This window comes from Somniosus microcephalus, chromosome 2 (assembly GCF_052327205.1).
Source record: "Somniosus microcephalus isolate GS21.2 chromosome 2, FLI_Smic_1.0, whole genome shotgun sequence".
NCBI lineage: Eukaryota > Metazoa > Chordata > Chondrichthyes > Squaliformes > Somniosidae > Somniosus > Somniosus microcephalus.
Window position 1 is genome coordinate 381,446,035 of NC_140988.1, and position 21,056 is coordinate 381,467,090.

The following is a 21,056-nucleotide window of genomic DNA, read 5'->3' on the forward strand; positions in this document are numbered from 1 at the left end:
ATGGAGGGTTTCCTCAGTGTGAAGACTTGGCCTTCATGTGGTCTGTGGGGTGGTCACGCCTACCAATACGGTCAAGGATAGATGCATCTCTGACAGGTGGATTGGTGAGGATGAGGTTATTCCCTCGTATTGGTTCTCTTAGTCTAGCAGCTATACCCTTCAGGACTCGTCTAGCTCGGTCATAAGAACATAAGAATTAGGAGCAGGAGCAGGCCCTATGTCCCTTCAAGCCTGCTCCACCATTCAATAAGATCATGGCTGATCTTTGACCTCAACTCCACTTTTCTGCCCGATCCCCATATCCCTTGATTCCCCTAGAGTCCAAAAATCTGTCTATCTCAGCCTGGAATATACTCAAAGACTCATCATCCACAACCCTTTGGGGTAGAGAATTCAAAGGCCAGTGGTGGACAATGAAATCCTCCAGACAGAATGCATTCTGTGCCCCTGTGCTTCCTTCAAGTGGTGTTCAGCATGAGGGAGGGTGGGAATCAATAGGAGGTTTCCTTGCTCATGTTTGACCTGAAGCCATGAGACTCCATGGGGTCTGGATTCAACTTTGAGGACTCCCAGGGCCACTCCCCCTGACTTCAGGTCAATCATGGCCTTTATTATTTTGTTCCTTTCCACCGATTTGATACAACTGAGGAACTTTCTAGACCACTTCAGAGGGCAGTTAAGAGTCAACCCTGTTGGTGTGGGACTGCAGTCACGTGTAGATCAGACCGGGTGGGGACGGCAGGTTTGCTTCCCTAAAGGACATTAGTGACCCAGTTAGGTTTGTATGACAATCCAACAGCTTAACGTTCACTTTTACTGATACCAGCTTTTTATTTCCAGATTTGTGAAGTGAATTTTATTACCTGTTTATACACTGTATGAATAGAACTGCATTTATGTGCTCAACCATAAATGTATTCTGATGCTTTGGCAACATAAGATGTAACTTATCATGCCAATAAAGCGATTTGAATTGTGAATTCAAATTCTCAAACTGCCATGGTGGGATTTGAACGCACGTTCTCGGGATTGTTCGTTCAGTAACATAAGCACTAAACTACCGTTCCTCCACAATTAATATAGCTTGCTGATGCTCACTTGCTGATACCAGAGAGAGGAATAGCCAGTTGGACGAGGTGCAGGAGGGTGGCCGGTGGCTGCGGAACTCGCAAGAGAGGGGTAAACGTGCAGGATAAAAAATGAATGATGGGGTTGGAGGTTCTTCTGGCTTCCGTTTTCGACGCTGTCCCGGATTGTTCGACCGGTCCAGAGCAGCGAACAACGCTGCTGCACCCTCAAGATTCTGCAAACCTGAATTTCTGGCTTGGAAGCGAGAATTTTGATCTGCCGCAGTTCCCTTTGTCATAAGTTGCGACTGAGACACCTCTCAGGAGTGTGTGCACTTGGCACGCAGCCTTCCTCCAACTCGCAGTGACGGCGATTATATTCCCCACCTCCCCTTGCTCCTCTTTTTCTTCCCCTCCCCCCACCCCCAAGACAAATAATAATTTAAAAGGTGTGCTGCTAAAGAGCTGCATCTCGATTTTAAGGGTCCCTTTTTTTTTGAGGAAACGAGCTGGTGCGATTTCCTGCTCGTCGAAGACTTATTTGGCAAACACCTGGTTCACGGCAGGGGTAGTGTCTGGGCGTGAAGGAAAGGCCAAAGGGTAAACAAACAGCCTTCTGAAGTGTCTTTTCGTCAGGAAGCACTGACTGGGCCTGTGAATGCTGTTTGTTGCTGTTTCTCTCTGTAACAGCTGCTCCAGGTAGAGACAGCATCAGCCACCAAATGGATCTTTTAAAACCGCTTGTATTGTGTGAATTTTAAGAAGTACAGAAACAGCAAGATCCAGAGAGAATGTTCTGAGATGCCAGCACTGTAATTCTCAAGTGCAAGACTTCCTTTGTCTGAATATTGTGTTCTTCAAGGTGAGGACTATACATAATAGAGATAGGAGCATTTTGATTTTCAGCATCCAGTGCCACATCAAACACTCCCAGGGCAGGTACAACACGGGTTAGATAAAGAGTAAAGCTCCCTCTACACTGTCCCATCAAACACTCCCAGGGCAGGTACAGCACGGGGTTAGACACAGAGTAAAGCTCCCTCGACACTGTCCCATCAAACACTAAAAGGGTAGGTACAGCACAGGGTTAGATACAGCGTAAAGCTCCCTCTACACTGTCCCATCAAACACTCCCAGGGCAGGTACAGCACGGGTTAGATACAGTGCAAAGCTCCCTCTACACTGTCCCATCAAACACTCCCAGGGTAGGTACAGCACGGGGTTAGATACAGAGTAAAGCTCCCTCTACACTGTCCCATCAAACACTCCCAGGGCAGGTACAGCACGGGGTTAGATACAGAGTAAAGCTCCCTCTACACTGTCCCATCAAACACTCCCAGGGCAGGTACAGCACGGGTTAAATACAGAGTAAAGCTCCCTCTACACTGTCCCATCAAACACTCCCAGGGCAGGTACAGCACGGGTTAGATACAGAGTAAAGCTCCCTCTCCACTGTCCCATCAAACACTCCCAGGGCAGGCACAGCACAGGTTAGATACAGAATAAAGCTCCCTCCATACTGTCTCATCAAACACTCCCAGGGCAGGTACAGCACGGGTTAGATACAGAATAAAGCTCCCTCTACACTGTCCCATCAAACACTCCCAGGGCAGGTACAACACAGGTTAGATACAGAGTAAAGCTCCCTCTACACTGTCCCATCAAACATTTCCAGGGCAGGTACAGCACGGGTTAGATACAGAGTAACGCTCCCTCTCACCTGTCCCATCTAACATTCCCAGGGCAGGTACAGCATGGGTTAGATACAGGGTAAAGCTCCCTCTACACTGTCCCATCAAACACTCCCAGGGCAGGCACAGCACGGGTTAGATACAGAATAAAGCTCCCTCTCCACTGTCTCATCAAACACTCCCAGGGCAGGCACAGCACGGGTTAGATACAGAATAAAGCTCCCTCTACACTGTCCCATCAAACACTCCCAGGGCAGGCACAGCACGGTTAGATACAGAGTAAAGCTCCCTCTACACTGTCCCATTAAACAAACCCAGGGCAGGTACAGCACGGGTGAGATACAGAGTAAAGCTCCCTCTGCACTGTCCCATCAAACACTCCCAGGGCAGGTAGAGCACGGGTTAGATACAGAGTAAAACTCCCTCTACACTGTCCCATCAAACACTCCCAGGGCAGGCACAGCACGGGTTAGATACAGAATAAAGCTCCCTCTACACTGTCCCATCAAACACTCCCAGGGCAGGTACAGAACGGGTTAGATACAGAGTAAAGCTCCCTCTCCACTGTCCCATCAAACACTCCCAGGGCAGGTACAGCACGGGTTAGATACAGAATAAAGCTCCCTCTACACTGTCCCATCAAACACTCCCAGGGCAGGTACAACACAGGTTAGAAACAGAGTAAAGCTCCCTCTACACTGTCCCATCAAACACTCCCAGGGCAGGTACAGCACGGGTTAGATACAGAATAAAGCTCCCGCTACACTGTCCCATCAAACACTCCCAGGGCAGGTACAACACAGGTTAGAAACAGAGTAAAGCTCCCTCTACACTGTCCCATCAAACATTTACAGGGCAGGTACAGCACGGGTTAGATACAGGGTAAAACTCCCTCTACACTGTCCCATCAAACACTCCCAGGGCAGGCACAGCACTGGTTAGATACAGAATAAAGCTCCCTCGAGATGTGGGAGCCGGTGAACCCCATTGAAGCCCACGGTGATTACGTCTGTGACAAATGTCTGCTGCTACAGGAACTCCAGCTCCGTGTTGATGAGCTGGAGTCTGAGCTTCAGACACTGCGACACATCAGGGAGGGGGAGAAGTACCTGGACTCTGTGTATCAGGAGGTGGTCACACCTATGAAGTTAATTAATTCAGATGTAGCCCATGGTCAGGGACAGGACGGTGTGACTACGAGTGAGGCAGGTACGGGGATCCAGGAGGTAGAGCTGGAGGAGCCGCAGCCCTTGCTCTTGTCCAACAGGTTCAAGGTTCTTACTCCCTGTGGGGACAGGAGCAGGGACTGCAGGGAGGATGAGCAACCTGGCCACAGCACCGTGGAACGGGGGGCCATTCAAGAGGGGGGAGTAAATAGAAATGTTGTAGTGGTAGGGGATCGTATTATTAGGGGGATAGAGTTCTCTGCAGCCAAGAGCGAGAGTCCCGAAGGCTGTGTTGCCTACCCGGTGCCAGGGTTAAGGACATCTCCTCTGGGCTGGAAAGAAACTTGCAGTGGGAGAGGGTGGATCCAGTTGTCGTGGTCCATGTTGGTACAAACGACGTAGATAGGACTAGGAAGCCGGTTCTGTTAAAGGAGTATGAGCAGCTAGGGGTCAAATTAAAAAACAGAACCTCAAGGGTAATAATCTCTGGATTATTACCTGAGCCACGAGCGAATTTGGCTAGGACAAATAAAATTAGAGAGTTAAATGCGTGGCTCAAAGACTGGTGTGGGAGAAAAGAGTTTTGCTTCCTGGGACACTGGCACCAGTACTGGGGCAGGAGGGAGCTGTTCCGTTGGGACAGGCTTCACTTGGCCAGTGCTGGGACTAGAGTCTTGGCGGATCATATAACTAGGGCTGTAGAGAGGGCTTTAAACTAACTAGTGGGGGGGAGGTTCCTAGAGAGCAAATAATAAAAATGACAACAGAGAAGGTCATAGACTTAGGTAGCAGTGGGGAAATTAAAAACCAGAGCATGTCAGGAAGGGGCAGAAGGTATGGAGTAAAAGGTAAAGTAATAAAAAAGGGCAAAAGCAGGAACTAAGTGTCACAAAACATATTTGAAAGTTCTCTATCTGAATGCACGTAGCATTCGTAACAAAATAGACGAGTTAATGGCACAAATAACTACATATGGGTATGATCTTGTGGCCATTACAGAAACATGGCTGCAGGGTGACAATGCCTGGGAATTAAACATACCAGGTTATTTAACAATCAGGAAGGACAGGCAGGAAGGAAGGGGAGGTGGGGTGGCTATGTTAATAAAGGAAGGAATCACTGTAATACAGAGAAATGATATTGGGTCAAAAGATCAGGTTAATGAAACAGTTTGGGTGGAGATAAGGAATAATAAGGGGAAAAAAACACTAGTGGGCGTAGTCTATAGGCCTCCGAACAGTCGCAACTCGGTTGGACGGAGTATCAATCAGGAAATAGTTGAGGCTTGTAATAAGGGAACATCTATAATTATGGGGGATTTTAACTATCATATTAATTGGACAAATCAAATTGGGCAGGGCTGCCTTGAGGATGAGTTCATTGAGTGTATTAGGGATGGGTTTCTTGAGCAGTATGTAACTGAACCGACCAGAGGGCAAGCAACCTTAGATCTGGTCCTGTGTAACGAGACAGGATTAATTAAAAATGTCCTAGTAAAGGATCCCCTTGGAATGAGTGACCATAACATGGTTGAATTCCATATTCAATTAGAGGGTGAGGAGGTTGTATCTCAAACAAGCATGCTAAGCTTGAATAAAGGAGACTATGAAGGTATGAGAGTGGAATTGAGTAGAGTGGATTGGGAAAATAGATTAAAGGGTAAGACGATACATGATCAGTGGTGTACATTTAAGGAGTTATTTTACAACTTCCAAAAAATATATATTCCACTGAGAAGAAAAGGGTGTAAAAGAAAAGACAGCCATCCGTGGCTAAGTAAAGAAATTAAGGATGGATTCGACTAAAAACAAATCTGAAGAACAGGGAAAAATTCGCATCTGTGGAGACTTCAAGGTGACTGTAAACCCGGTCCTTCACACGGTACAGTATCCTCTTCCAAGGATAGAAGATATTTTCGCCTCACTATCCGGAGGGAAACGTTTCACCAAAATTGACTTGGCACAGGCATATCTACAGATGGAGGTTGAAGAGGCCTCTAAAAAGTATCTCACGATAAATACACACAAAGGCCTGTACCAGTACAATCGACTGGTTTTCGGAGTAGCATCAGCTCCAGCTATCTGGGAAAGAGCTATGGAGCAAGTCCTCCAAGGGATTCCGGGGACTCAATGCTACCTAGACGACATCCTTGTAACAGGAGAAAACGACAACGAGCACCTTGCCAATTTGGAGCAGGTGCTCACTAGGCTGAGTGAACGGGGCCTACGAGCAAATTGCCCCAAGTGCGAATTTTTCCAGAAACAAATATCATATTGTGGCCACATAATTAATAAGGAAGGATTGCATAAGTCACCTGAAAAAAAATTGAAGCGGTCATAAAAGCCCCAGCACCTGAAAATGTTTCACAATTAAGGTTGTTCCTGGGATTGATACATTAATGTCATAAATTTTTACTGAACTTATCAACTCTTCTGCACCCTCTTAATGAACTGCTACAAACAGGAGTAATTTGGAAATGGAGCGAAGACTGTAAACGTGCCTTCCATAAATGCAAAGACTTAATCACGTCCAAGGAAGTTTTGGCTCATTACAACCCATCACTGCCAATCAGACTGGCGTGCGATGCATCCCCTTACGGCGTAGGAGCGGTATTATCGCATAGATTCCCTGATGGCTCGGAACGGCCGATAGCTTTTGCGTCACGCTCATTGAACTCAGCTGAGCGTAACTATGCCCAAATCGACAGGAAAGCACTCAGCCTGGTATGGGGAGTGAAGAAATTCAACCATTACCTACACGGACAAAAATTTACCTTGTTGACTGACCATCAACCCCTCATCTCCATATTCAACCCTAAAAAGGGTGTTCCCATTGTGACAGCGCAAAGGCTACAGAGGTGGTCCCTTTTTCTAGGGGCACACCAATATGACATAGAATACAAAGGATCAAAACAGCATGGGAATGCTGACGGTTTATCGCGCCTACCGTTGCCAACGGTAGAAGAGGCACCTACAGTAGACCCAGTGGAGATGTTCCACTCTACCATAGTGGAATGTCTACCAGTAACAAATTCTGCCATTGAAAGGGAAATGAGAAATGACCCGACTCTCTCATGGGTCTACGATTTAACAGTGAAGGGATGGCCAGCACATGGCGAACCACTGTTGCCAGCATTCTCGCAAAGAAGAGAACAGCTGTCAGTGTGCCGAGGAACCTTGATGTGTGGATCCAGAGTGGTGATTCCACCCAAACTCCAGGATAAAGTGCTAAAGGAGCTTCACAAGGGGCATCTGGGTGGAGTGAAAATGAAGAACCTAGCCAGGGCGTTTGTATGGTGGCCAGGTATCGATGGAGACATCGAAGAAATGACCAAGAGCTGCCTAGGATGCCAGAAGGTCCAAAACGCTCCACCACAAGCCCCTCTACATCCATGGGAGTGGCCCTCATCTCCATGGCAAAGGGTACACATCGACTTTGCTGGTCCATTTATCGACTCAATGTTCTTAATCGCGGTTGATGCACACTCCAAGTGGCCGGAGGTAATAAAGATGTCCTCCACCACCACGGAACAAACCATCACAGTATTAAGGACCATATTTGCCAGGAATGGGCTGCCTGAACAGATCTGTTCTGATAATGGACCGCAATTTGTGTCCGAAGAATTCAGGAAGTTCTTAAAAAACAATGGGGTTAAGCACTACACGTCCGCCCCATACCATCCCGCCACCAATGGATTGGCTGAAAGGTTTGTCCAGACCTTCAAGAACGCCATAAAGGCCATGGGTAATGAAGACATAAAACTTCAGCATAAGGTAGATAACTTCTTGTTTGCATACAGGAATGCAACACATATGGTTACAAACCAAACTCCCGCCATGATGTTTTTCAATAGAAGACTAAGATGCCGGCTGGATTTGATCAAGCCAAACATCAGAAGGGACGTAGAGAACCGGCAATTTCAAGGCATGAATGAAAGGCCAACTAGAACCTTCCAGATAGGTCAACAAGTTTTGGCCCGGGACTACCGTACCGAGAAATGGCAGCCTGGAACTATTTGCACACGACTAGGACCGCTGATGTATACCCTGGACATTGGAGAAAGCATAATAAGGCGCCATGCTAACCAGATCATAGAGTCATCCGAAAAGGGACAACCTACACCACAACTCTATACGCCTAATGATGAAGTAGAGATACCCATAGTATCTACCTCTGATCCGGTGATACTGGAACCAGATGAACCCGACACTGGCATTCAAGCCGTATCAGCCTTGCCAAAAGAACCTACTACACCACCAGAAACTACTACACCACCGAGGCGTTATCCGGACCGAGTCAGGAAGCCTCCAGAGAGACTGGCTTATAATTGATTAACTGCAACAATGTGTAGATTATTGTTCTTGTAACATGTAATTAATGATTACTTAAAATATTATGTACTGGTTGGCTAAAAGGGGAGGAATTGTAGTGTATGTGCCTTTAAGAGCCCCTGTGTACTGTAATGCCGGTAATGGCCACTCGGGCTATATAAGCCTGTATATTGTGTTGTATCAGTTAGTTCACCTCCAGACTTTGTTCAGTAAACACCTGTGAGACTAACTCCTGTCTTCAGTGTCTCTATTAACACATGGATACAACAGAAGTAACATATAGGGTGGATAAAGGGGAACCAGTGGACGTAGTGTATTTAGACTTCCAAAAGGCATTTGACAAGGTGCCACACAAAAGATTATTGCTTAAGATAAAAAATCACGGGATTGGGGGTAATATTCTGGCATGGATAGAGGATTGGCTATCTAACAGAAGGCAGAGAGTTGGGATAAATGGTTCATTCTCAGACTGGCAATCAGTAACTAGTGGTGTTCCGCAGGGGTCAGTGCTGGGTCCCCAACTCTTTACAATCTATATTAACGATTTGGAGGAGGGGACCGAGTGTAACATATCAAAGTTTGCAGATGATACTAAGATGGGAGGGAAAGTAGTGAGTGAGGAGGACATAAAAAACCTGCAAGGGGACATAGACAGGCTAAGTAAGTGGGCAGAGATTTGGCAGATGGAATACAATACTGGAAAGTGTGAGGTTATGCACTTTGGCAGGAAACATCGTAGAGCAAGTTATTATCTTAATGGCAAGAAACTGGAAAGTACTGAAGTACAAAGGGATCTGGGGGTCCTGGTGCACGAAACTCAAAAGGTTAGTATGCAGGTGCAGCAAGTGATTAAGAAGGCCAATGGAATGTTGGCTTTCATTGCTAGGGGGATAGAATATAAAAATAGGGAGGTATTGCTTCAGTTGTACAAGGTATTGGTGAGACCGCACCTGGAATACTGCATACAGTTTTGGTGTCCATACTTAAGAGACATACTTGCGCTCGAGTCAGTACAAAGAAGGTTCACTCGGTTAATCCCGGGGATGAGGGGATGGACATATGAGGAGAGGTTGAGTAGATTGGGACTCTACTCATTGGAGTTCAGAAGAATGAGAGGCGATCTTATTGAAACATATAAGATTGTGAAGGGGTTGGATCGGGTGGATGCGGGGAGGATGTTCCCGATGATGGGTGAAACTAGAACTAGGGGGCATAGTCTTAGAATAAGGGGCTGCTCTTTCAAAACTGAGATGAGGAGGAACTACTTCACTCAGAGGGTGGTAGGTCCATGGAATATGCTGCCCCAAAAAGCTGTAGAAGCTACATCATTACATAAATTTAAAACAGAAATAGACAGTTTCCTAGAAGTAAAGGGAATTAAGGGTTACGGGGAGCGGGCAGGAATTTGGACATGAGTCTAGGTTCGGATCGGTCATGGCCCTGTGGGTAGCGGAGCGGGCCCAGGGGCCGTGTAGCCTGATCCTGCTCCTATTTCATGTGTCTAATTCTGTTAGATTCAGGAGATGGTTCTGTGATAGTAGATTGGCGGTTAGGATCAGATCAGCCATGATCTTATTGAATGGCGGAGCAGGCTCGAGGTGCCGATTGGCCTACTCCTGCTACTATTTCTTATGTTCTTATGTTCTACACTGTCCCATCAAACACTCCCAGGGCAGGTACAGCACGGGTTAGATACAGAGTAAAGCTCCCTCTACACTGTCCCATCAAACACTCCCAGGGCAGGTACAGCACGGGTTAGATACAGAGTAAAGCTCCCTCTACACTGTCCCATCAAACACTCCCAGGGCAGATACAGCACGGGGTTAGATACAGAGTAAAGCTCCCTCTACACTGTCCCATCAAACACTCCCAGGGCAGGTACAGCACGGGTTAGATACAGAGTAAAGCTCCCTCTACACTGTCCCATCAAACATTCCCAGGGCAGGTACAGCACAGGTTAGATACAGAGTAAAGCTCCCTCTACACTGACCCATCAAACACTCCCAGGGCAGGTACAGCACGGGTTAGATACAGAGTAAAGCTCCCTCTACACTGTCCCATCAAACATTCCCAGGGCAGGTGCAGCACGGGTTAGATACAGAGTAAAGCTCCCTCTCCACTGTCCCATCAAACACTCCCAGGGCAGGCACAGCACGGGTTAGATACAGAATAAAGCTCCCTCTACACTGTCCCATCAAACATCCCCAGGGCAGGCACAGCACGGTTAGATACAGAGTAAAGCTCCCTCTACACTGTCCCATCAAACACTCCCAGGGCAGGTAGAGCACGGGTTAGATACAGAGTAAAGCTCCCTCTATACTGTCTCATCAAACACTCCCAGGGCAGGTACAGCACGGGTTAGATACGGAATAAAGCTCCTTCTACACTGTCCCATCAAACACTCCCAGGGCAGGCACAGCACGGGTTAGATACAGAATAAAGCTCCCTCTACACTGTCCCATCAAACACTCCCAGGGCAGGTACAACACAGGTTAGATACAGAGTAAAGCTCCCTCTACACTGTCCCATCAAACACTCCCAGGGCAGGTACAGCACAGGTTAGATACAGAGTAAATCTCCCTCTACACTGTCCCATCAAACACTCCCAGGGCAGGTACAGCACGGGTTAGATACAGAGTAAAGCTCCCTCTGCACTGTCCCATCAAACACTCCCAGGGCAGGTACAGCACAGGTTAGATACAGAGTAAATCTCCCTCTACACTGTCACATCAAACGCTCCCAGGGCAGCTACAGCACAGGTTAGATACAGAGTAAAGCTCCCTCTATAATGTCCCATCAAACACTCCCAGGGCAGGTACAGCACGGGTTAGATACAGAATAAAGCTCCCTCTACACTGTCCCATCAACTACTCCCAGGGCAGATACAACACAGGTTAGATACAGAGTAAAGCTCCCTCTACACTGTCCCATCAAACATTCCCAGCGCAGGTACGGCATGGTTAGATACAGAGTAAAGCTCCCTCTACACTGTCCCATCAAACACACCCAGAGCAGGTACAGCACGGGTTAGATACAGAGTAAAGCTCCCTCTCCACTGTCCCATCAAACACACCCAGGGCAGGTACATCACGGTTTGGATACAGAGTAAAGCTCCCTCTACACTATCCCATCAAACACTCCCAGGGCAGGTACAGCACAGGTCAGATACAGAGTAAATCTTCCTCTGCACTGTCCCATCAAACAATCCCAGGGCAGGCACAGCACGGGTTAGATACAGAATAAAGCTCCCTCTACACTGTCCCATCAAACACTCCCAGGGCAGGTACAGCATGGGTTAGATACAGAGTAAAGCTCCCTCTACACTGTGCCATCAAACCCTCACAGGGCAGGTACAGCATGGGTTAGATACAGAGTAAAGCTCCCTCTACACTGTCCCATCAAACACTCCCAGGGCAGGTACAGCACGGGGTTAGATATAGAGTAAAGCTCCCTCTACACTATCCCATCCAACACTCCCAGGGCAGGTACAGCACGGGTTAGATACAGAGTAAAGCTCCCTCTACACTGTCCCATCAAACCCTCACAGGGCAGGTACAGCATGGGTTAGATACAGAGTAAAGCTCCCGCTACACTATCCCATCCAACACTCCCAGGGCAGGTACAGCACGGGTTAGATACAGAGTAAAGCTCCCTCTACACTGTCCCATCAAACACTCCCAGGGCAGGTACAGCACGGGTTAGATACAGAGTAAAGCTCCGTCTACACTGTCCCATCAAATACTCCCTGGGCAGGTGCAGCACGGGTTAGATACAGAGTAAAGCTCCCTCTACACTGTCCCATCAAACACTCCCAGGGCAGGTACAGCACGGAGTTAGATACAGAGTAAAGCTCCCTCTACACTGTCCCATCAAACACTCCCAGGGCAGGTGCAGCACGGGTTAGATACAGAGTAAAGCTCCCTCTACACTGTCCCATCAACTACTCCCAGGGCAGATACAACACAGGTTAGATACAGAGTAAAGCTCCCTCTACACTGTCCCATCAAACACACCCAGGGCAGGTACATCACGGTTTGGATACAGAGTAAAGCTCCCTCTACACTGTCCCATCAAACACTCCCAGGGCAGGTACAGCACGGAGTTAGATACGGAGTAAAGCTCCCTCTACACTGTCCCATCAAACACTCCCAGGGCAGGTACAGCACGGAGTTAGATACAGAGTAAAGCTCCCTCTACACTGTCCCATCAAACACTCCCAGGGCAGGTACAGCACGGAGTTAGATACAGAGTAAAGCTCCCTCTACCCTACGCCATGCAACAGCTGCACAGTGAGTAACCGTTATCCTGCTGAATAAACAGGAGCTGTGTCGAGTTGCTGAGCCAGTAACCCAGCTAAATAAACTGAGCTCCATACGGTTGCACAGTGAGTGACCCTTACCCTGCTGAATAAACAGGAAGTCCTTGGAGATACACACTGTGTAACCGTTACCCAGCTGAACAAACAGGAACTCCATATGGTTACTCAGTGAGTGACTCTTATTCTGCTCACAGTTGACACCCTGCTAAAGAAACAGAATCACTGTAAGGTTACAGTCGGTAATTGAACAAACGATGTGGATCTGATGGGAAGACAACTTCTTTAAAAGGGGTTCTGATGCTTGGACTGAAAGGTTGGCGCATGCTAGTCAGAAGGTCTCAGTTCGGTAGCAGTGAGAGCACTGCAAATGGCCTCAGCATCCTGGGTTAGATGGGTTGAAGTATCCGGGGTTGGTGCTTTTAATTACTGGCCATTGAAAGAGTGCGTGTTTGGACGTCATTTGAGTATAGGGTTTGGCTCGGCTGTGATGCACCCTGCAGTCGAACAGCCGGCTGGCACTTACTGTTGAGGCTCTCATTTGAAGAAAGGGCACTAGGTTGAAGTTCAGTGCGATGCGAGCACTCATGGACCTGTAGTTCAGAATGAACCTTCACCATCAGGGCAAACCATCGCCTCTCAAACCTGTGACTTCTACCACCTAGAAGGATGAGGGCAGCAGGCTCAGGGGAACACCATCACCTGCAAGTTCCCCTCCAAGTCACACAACATCCTGACTTGGCACTATATCGCTGTTCCTTCATTGTCGCTGGGCCAAAATCCTGGAACTCCCTGCCCAACAGCACTGTGGGAGTACCTTCACCACATGGACTGCAGTGGTTCAAGAAGGTGGCTCACCACCACCTTCTCCAGGACAATTAGGGGGTGGGTAATAAATGCTGGCCTTGCCAGCGACGCCCACATCCCGAGAATGAAAGTAATAAAAAGGGAGTAAAAGGAGAACACTGGAAATAACACAATCATCTGAAAACTACAAAGTTCATTATACCGCAGCAGTGCCATCTAACCCATCACAAACCACGCCCCTCAAACACCCAACACTGAGACACCATCTCCCCCATCACAAACCACCCCCCCAACACCCAACACTGAGACACCATCTCCCCCATCACAAACCATCCCCCCAACACCCAACACTGAGACACCATCTCCCCATCACAAACCACCCCCCCCAAACACCCAACACTGAGACACCATCTTCCCCATCACAAACCACCCCCCCAACACCCAACACTGAGACACCATCTCCCCCATCGCAACCCCTCCCAAACACCCAACACTGAGACACCATCTTCCCCATCGCAACCCCCCCCAACACCCAACACTGAGACACCATTTTCCCCATCGCAACCCCTCCCAAACACCCAACACTGAGACACCATCTTCCCCATCGCAACCCCTCCCAAACACCCAACACTGAGACACCATCTCCCCCATCGCAACCCCTCCCAGACACCCAACACTGAGACACCATCTTCCCCATCGCAACCCCTCCCAACACCGAGACACCATCTTCCCCATCGCAACCCCTCCCAAACACCCAACACTGAGACACCATCTTCCCCATCACAACCCCTCCCAAACACCCAACACTGAGACACCATCTTCCCCATCACAAACCACCCCCCCCAAACACCCAACACTGAGACACCATCTCCCCCATCGCAACCCCCCCCAAACACCCAACACTGAGACACCATCTCCCCCATCGCAACCCCCCCAAACACCCAACACTGAGACACCATCTCCCCCATCGCAACCCCCCCCAACACCCAACACTGAGACACCATCTTCCCCATCGCAACCCCTCCCAAACACCCAACACTGAGACACCATCTTCCCCATCGCAACCCCCCCAACACTGAGACACCATCTTCCCCATCGCAACCCCTCCCAAACACCCAACACTGAGACACCATCTCCCCCATCGCAACCCCTCCCAAACACCCAACACTGAGACACCATCTCCCCCATCACAAACCACCCCCCCAACACCCAACACTGAGACACCATCTTCCCCATCGCAACCCCTCCCAAACACCCAACACTGAGACACCATCTCCCCCATCGCAACCCCTCCCAAACACCCAACACTGAGACACCATCTCCCCCATCGCAACCCCTCCCAAACACCCAACACTGAGACACCATCTCCCCCATCGCAACCCCTCCCAAACACCCAACACTGAGACACCATCTTCCCCATCGCAACCCCTCCCAAACACCCAACACTGAGACACCATCTCCCCCATCGCAACCCCTCCCAAACACACAACACTGAGACACCATCTCCCCCATCGCAACCCCTCCCAAACACCCAACACTGAGACACCATCTCCCCCATCGCAACCCCTCCCAAACACCCAACACTGAGACACCATCTCCCCCATCGCAACCCCTCCCAAACACCCAACAGAGACACCATCTCCCCCATCGCAACCCCTCCCAAACACCCAACACTGAGACACCATCTCCCCCATCACAAATCCCCTCAAACACCCAACACTGAGACACCATCTAACCCATCAGAAACCACCCCCCCAAACACCCAACACTGAGACACCATCTCCCCCATCGCAACCCCTCCCAAACACCCAACACTGAGACACCATCTCCCTCATCACAAATCCTCTCAAACACCCAACACTGAGACACCATCTCCCCCATCACAAACCACCCCCCCAACACCCAACACTGAGACACCATCTTCCCCATCGCAACCCCTCCCAAACACCCAACACTGAGACACTATCTCCCCCATCACAAATCCCCTCAAACACCCAACACATAGATATCATCTGCCCCATTGCAAACTACTCTCATCATCCAACTGCTGGAAGTGATTACCTGGATGCTGGGTCTGAGAACGTACATTAATATATCCGAGGTTTGGTGCCCGAGTGTAGAGTGGCAAGCATTACCAAGTTAATGCACCACTGTATGGCGGTTTATGGTGTGGGGGTATCGTGTGGTCAGAAGAACGGTTGCAGTACACTCACAACGAGGAGCACCAGGTACCTGCTGCTTCCTACTGCCAGCTCATACTCATGCTTGTCAACTGCCTCATTGACCAGTTTAGCAGGAGGGGGAATCAGGGTCTCTTCAAGAAGGCTCCAGGATGACACGACTGGTAGGCTGGAACCGAGTCAACACTCCATGGCAGAATCAGTAACCGGATATCTGGGCCATGTAAGTCCACAATAGTCCGGGGCATCGTTGATGACTGACGAACGAGCCTGGTTTATGGGACCTGCGGTTTTCCCACCCGACCACAGATAACCATGCAGCCTAATGCCCCACACAGACATGGTGAATCATAGAATGGTTACAGCACAGAAGGAGGCCATTCGGCCCGTCAAGCCCGTGCCGGCTCTCTGCAAGAGCACTTCAGCAAGTCCCACTCCCCCGCCCTTTCCCCGTAGCCCTGTAAATTTTTTTCCTTCAGGTACTTATCCAATTCCCTTTTGAAAGCCACGATTGAGTCTGTCCCCACCACCCTTTCAGGCAGTGAATTCCAGATCCTAACCACTCGCTGCGTAAAAAAGATTTTCCTCATGTCGCTTTTGGTTCTTCTGCCAATCACCTTGAATCTGTGTCCTCTGGTTCTCGACCCTTCCGCCAATGGGAACAGTTTCTCTCTATCTACTCTGTCCAGACCCCTGATGATTTTGAACACCTCTATCAAATCACCTCTCAACCTTCTCTGCTCTAAGGAGAACGACCCCAGCTTCTCCAGTCTATCCACGTAACTGAAGTCCCTCATCCCTGGAATTATTCTCTTAAATCTTTTCTGCACCCTCTCTAAGGCCTTCACATCCTTCCTAAAATGTGGTGCCCAGAATTGGACACAATACTCCAGTTGAGGTCGAACCAGTGTTTTATAAAGGTTCATCGTAACTTCCTTGCTTTTGTACTCTATTCCTCTATTTATGAAGCCCAGGATCCCATATGCTTTTTTAACCGCTTTCTCCACCTGCCCTGTCACCTTCAACGATTTGTGCCCATATACCCCCAGGTCTCTCGGTTCATGCACCCGCTTTAGGATTGTACCCTTTAGTTTATATTGCCTCTCCTCGTTCTTCCTACCACAATGTATCACTTCGCACTGGTAGCCCCAGATAGACAAGCAACAGGAAGGCCACCAATGCTAAGTGTTACTAAGCTGTGGTGGGTTTAGCTGTGTAATCTCCTCCAGCCTATCTGTGCACCGTTGAGGATGGTAGCAACCTGCATTCAACAACAATTTGTAGTTATATAGCGACTTTAACGTAGTAAAACGTCCCAGGGCGCTTCACAGGAGCGTGATCAAACAAAATCTGACACCGAGCCACATAAGGAGCTATTAGGGTAGATGACCAAAAGCTTGGCCAAAGAGATAGGTTTTAAGGAGTGCCTTAAAGGAGGAGAGCGAGCTAGAGAGCCAGGGAGATTTAGGGAGGGAATTCCAAAGCTTAGGGCCCAGGCAGCTAAAAGCACGGCCGCCAATGGTAGAGTGATTAAAAGCGGGGATTCGCAAGAGGCCAGAGCTGGAGGAGCAGAGATCTCGAAGGGTTGTAGGGCCCGAGAAGATTACAGAGATAGGGAGGAGGCGAGGCCATGGAGGGATTTGAACACAAGGATGAACATTTTAAGACCTAGGCGTTGCCGGACCGGGAGCCAATGTAGGTCAGCAAACACAGGGGTGATGGGTGAACGGGACTTGGTGTGAGTTAGGACACGGGGCAACTGAGTTTTGGATGATATCAAGTGTGTGCAAGGTCGGAGGCTGACCAGGAGAGCATTGGAATGGTCGAGTCTAGAGGTAAAAAAAGGCATGGATGAAGGTTTCAGCAGCAGATGGGCTGAAGCGGGCAGAACGCAGCTTTCTCGGAGGGTTGTGGGGCTTGAAGAGGTTACAGAGATAGGGAGGAGTGAGGCCATGGAAGGATTTGAAAACAAGGATGAGAATTTTAAATTCAAGCTTTCTGGAGTAAGAGTGTTTGCCTATGGGGAGAGAGTTGGCATTCTGTGGGGTAAACACTATCTGGTAGGAATCTGGCAGAGCGCATCAGTGAAAATCGGGCGGGTTTGACAACAGGCAGTTGATGAACTCCACCACATTACAACCAGGTGGTGAAGACAGAAATCTACTCCTACATCAGGCAAGGAAAAGCTGCACTGGTGAGGATTTTCTGTAGCTCAGTTTGGTGGTTATTAAACATAGAGACGGGTTTCTGTGTGGATCAGATAGCCAACTGACGAAAAGAAAAACCTGTCTAGGCTCACCAACGAGCGGTGGACACTTGGGAGGGGTGCGGAATATGCCTATACAATAAGTACAGAATTGGGGGTCGACAGAGCAGGATCTTTGGAAAAAAAATACAAAAAGGTTGGTGATACTTTCAGCAGCTTTTCAGAAATCTCACTTCATTGGGTGTGTCATAGCTGCAGTATCGGAGACTGTGGCCTTTTCTGTGAACAATGAGGTGTGAAACAGGTTTAATTATAGGCTCTGATTAATTGTGTCAAACACTAATCAACTGCCTGTTAGGTGGAGGGCAACATTTTATCACTGGATTACTGATGTAATAATTCCTAATTAGTGATCTCAGTAACTTTTCTTTCCTCAATTACTTTTATTCTCGGCTCCTTGGGTGTCAGCCATCCTTCGTACCTCACACAGGTGGTCACTGTTTAAGGGGAGGCTAGATAAGCTTATGAGGGACAAAGGAATAGAGGGTTATGCTGATAGTGTTAGATGAGGAAAGACGGGAGGAGGCTCGAGTGGAGCATAAACGCCGGCATGGACTGGGTGGGCCGAATGGCCTGTTTCTGTGCCGTATATCCTGAGTAATCCTGTGTTATGCTGGCAGGTGATTCAACCTCAGGTACAGCTTCGGTTGGGAACAGGGAATTTCCCTCTACACTGCCCCATCAAACACTCCCAGGGTAGGGACAGCATGGGTTAGATACAGATTACGGCTCCCTCTACACTGCCCCATCAAACACTCCCAGGGCAGGTACAGCACGGGTTAGATACAGAGTAAAGCTCCCTCTACACTGTCCCATCAAACACTCCCAGGGCAGGTACAGCACGGGTTAGATAGAGAGTAAAGCTCCCTCTACACTGTCCCATCAAACACTCCCAGGGCAGGTACAGCACGGGTTAGATACAGAGTAAAGCTCCCTCTACACTGTCCCATCAAACACTCCCAGGGCAGGTACAGCACGGGTTAGATACAGAGTAAAGCTCCCTCTACACTGTCCCATCAAACACTCCCAGGGCAGGTACAGCATGGGTTAGATACAGAGTAAAACTCCCTCTACACTGTCCCATCAAACAGTCCCAGGGCAGGTACAGCACGGGTTAGATACAGAGTAAAGCTCCCATCAAACACTCCCAGGGCAGGTACAGCACAGGTTAGATACAGAGTAAAGCTCCCTCTACACTGTCCCATCAAACACTCCCAGGGCAGGTTCAGCATGGGTTAGATACAGAGTAAAGCACCCTCTACACTGTCCCATCAAACACTCCCAGGGCAGGTACAGCACGGGTTAGATACAGAGTAAAGCTCCCTCTACACTGTCCCATCAAACACTCCCAGGGCAGGTACAGCACGGGTTAGATACAGAGTAAAGCTCCCTCTACACTGTCCCATCAAACACTCCCAGGGCAGGTACAGCACGGGTTAGATACAGAGTAAAGCTCCCTCTACACTGTGCCATCAAACAGTCCCAGGACAGGTACAGCACGGGGTTAGATAGAGAGTAAAGATCCCTCTACACTGTCCCATCAAACACTCCCAGGACAGGTACAGCACGGGGTTAGATAGAGAGTAAAGCTCCCTCTACACTGTCCCATCAAACACTCCCAGGACAGGTACAGCACGGGGTTAGATAGAGAGTAAAGATCCCTCTACGCCTCACATGATGGGGTTTATGTCCCAAGGAAGCCATCGGAGGAAACGATCAGTGATATTTCAGTAGAAATTAGATACTTCAATTGTTGATGTTTACTGACCTCTGACATCTGTGGGAAGAGGCTGATGGCGACAGGTAGTGCAAATCCAAATGCTGCCAGGCACACGAGGCTATGCAAAGGAAGAGCCATTCTCGGATATGCTCTGAGTATCCACGTCCTGAGCAGAAAGATCGACAGATAAGTATTGTTCTTCCCTCCCCAATATGGAGGTTATATATTTTCCCCAATCTTGTCCCTTCCTCTCCTGTAGGCACAACCTAATCTTGACAGAGCATTGGACCCATGGTAGCTCATCCAAGTGAACATTCCTCACAGTGTAAGACTTGACAGTGAGTTCTCCGGGAGACTCGGCTGAATACTGTGTTTACCCCAGGTCTCCATACGTGCACTTTCCAGGGGTTAATGCACAACGATCAGGATCAGGAACCTTGGCTGGTCTTTCCTCGCCCCAGCCCATGGGTACAGTGTCAACTTGTAGCACACAGACTGCTGTCGCCCAGTGAGATGGGCTGACTAAGTTCATACCAGGAATCAAACCTGAGGTCCTCTTTCTATGTGGCTCGTTCCCAAACCAGGTGGTGCTGTTTCCACCAGATGATCTGTTCATTTATATTTATGTCATTATGAGTAAGACCATGGGATATCTGCTGTGTACCAGAAATACTGTTCATATCAATGATCTAAAATAACTTCCTTCAGAGCTCCACCAATCACTGCTTCCAACCCCTTTTACAGCTGGTCCCTCTGACTCTGTTTCCAACTTCAGGGAAAACATCTCTCTACACTGCACGGGTTAGATACAGAGTAAATGATCTAGACAAGGGAACTAGATGTAATATCTCCAAATTTGCAGACGACACAAAGCTGGGTGGGTGTGTGTGCTGTGAGGAGGATGCCGAGAAACTCCAGGATGATTTGGACAGGTTGGGTGATTGGACAAAAGCATGGCAGATGCAATATAATGTGGATAAATGTGAGGTTATCCACTTTGGTGGCAAAAACAGGAAGGCAGATTATTATCTGAATGGCAATAGATTGGGAGAAGGGGAAGTGCAACGAGACCTGGGTGTCCTTGTGCACCAGTCGCTGAAGGTAAGCATGCAGGTGCAGCAGGCGGTTAAGGCGGCAAATGGCATGTTGGCCTTCGTAGCGAGAGGGTTTGAGTACAGGAACAAGGATGTCTTGCTGCAGTTATACAGGGCCTTGGTGAGACCACATCTTGAGTATTGTGTGCAGTTTTGGTCGCCTTATCTGAGGAAGGATGTTCTTGCCCTGGAAGGAGTTCAGCGAAGATTCACCAGGCTGATACCTGGGATGGCAGGAATGACGTATGAGGAGAGATTGGGTCGATTGGGCTTGTACTCGCTGGAGTTTAGAAGAATGAGAGGGGATCTCATTGAAACTTATAAAATTCTGACAGGACTGGACAGACTAGATGTAGGAAGGATGTTCCCGATGGTCGGGGAGTCCAGAACCAGGGGTCACAGTCTAAGGATAAGGGGTA

At 48.8% G+C, this 21,056-nt stretch overlaps 1 protein-coding gene across 1 annotated transcript in view; it reads right to left on the reverse strand.

The window, feature by feature from the left end:
- The window catches only part of LOC147123789 (sideroflexin-5-like), a 262,042-nt gene that overhangs the window by 32,892 nt on the left and 208,094 nt on the right, over positions 1-21,056 (reverse strand). The window contains exon 13 of the mRNA XM_085976043.1: positions 19,592-19,709. Within this exon, the coding sequence (XP_085832169.1) occupies positions 19,592-19,709 (118 nt within the window). The remainder of the gene's footprint in view (positions 1-19,591; positions 19,710-21,056) is intronic.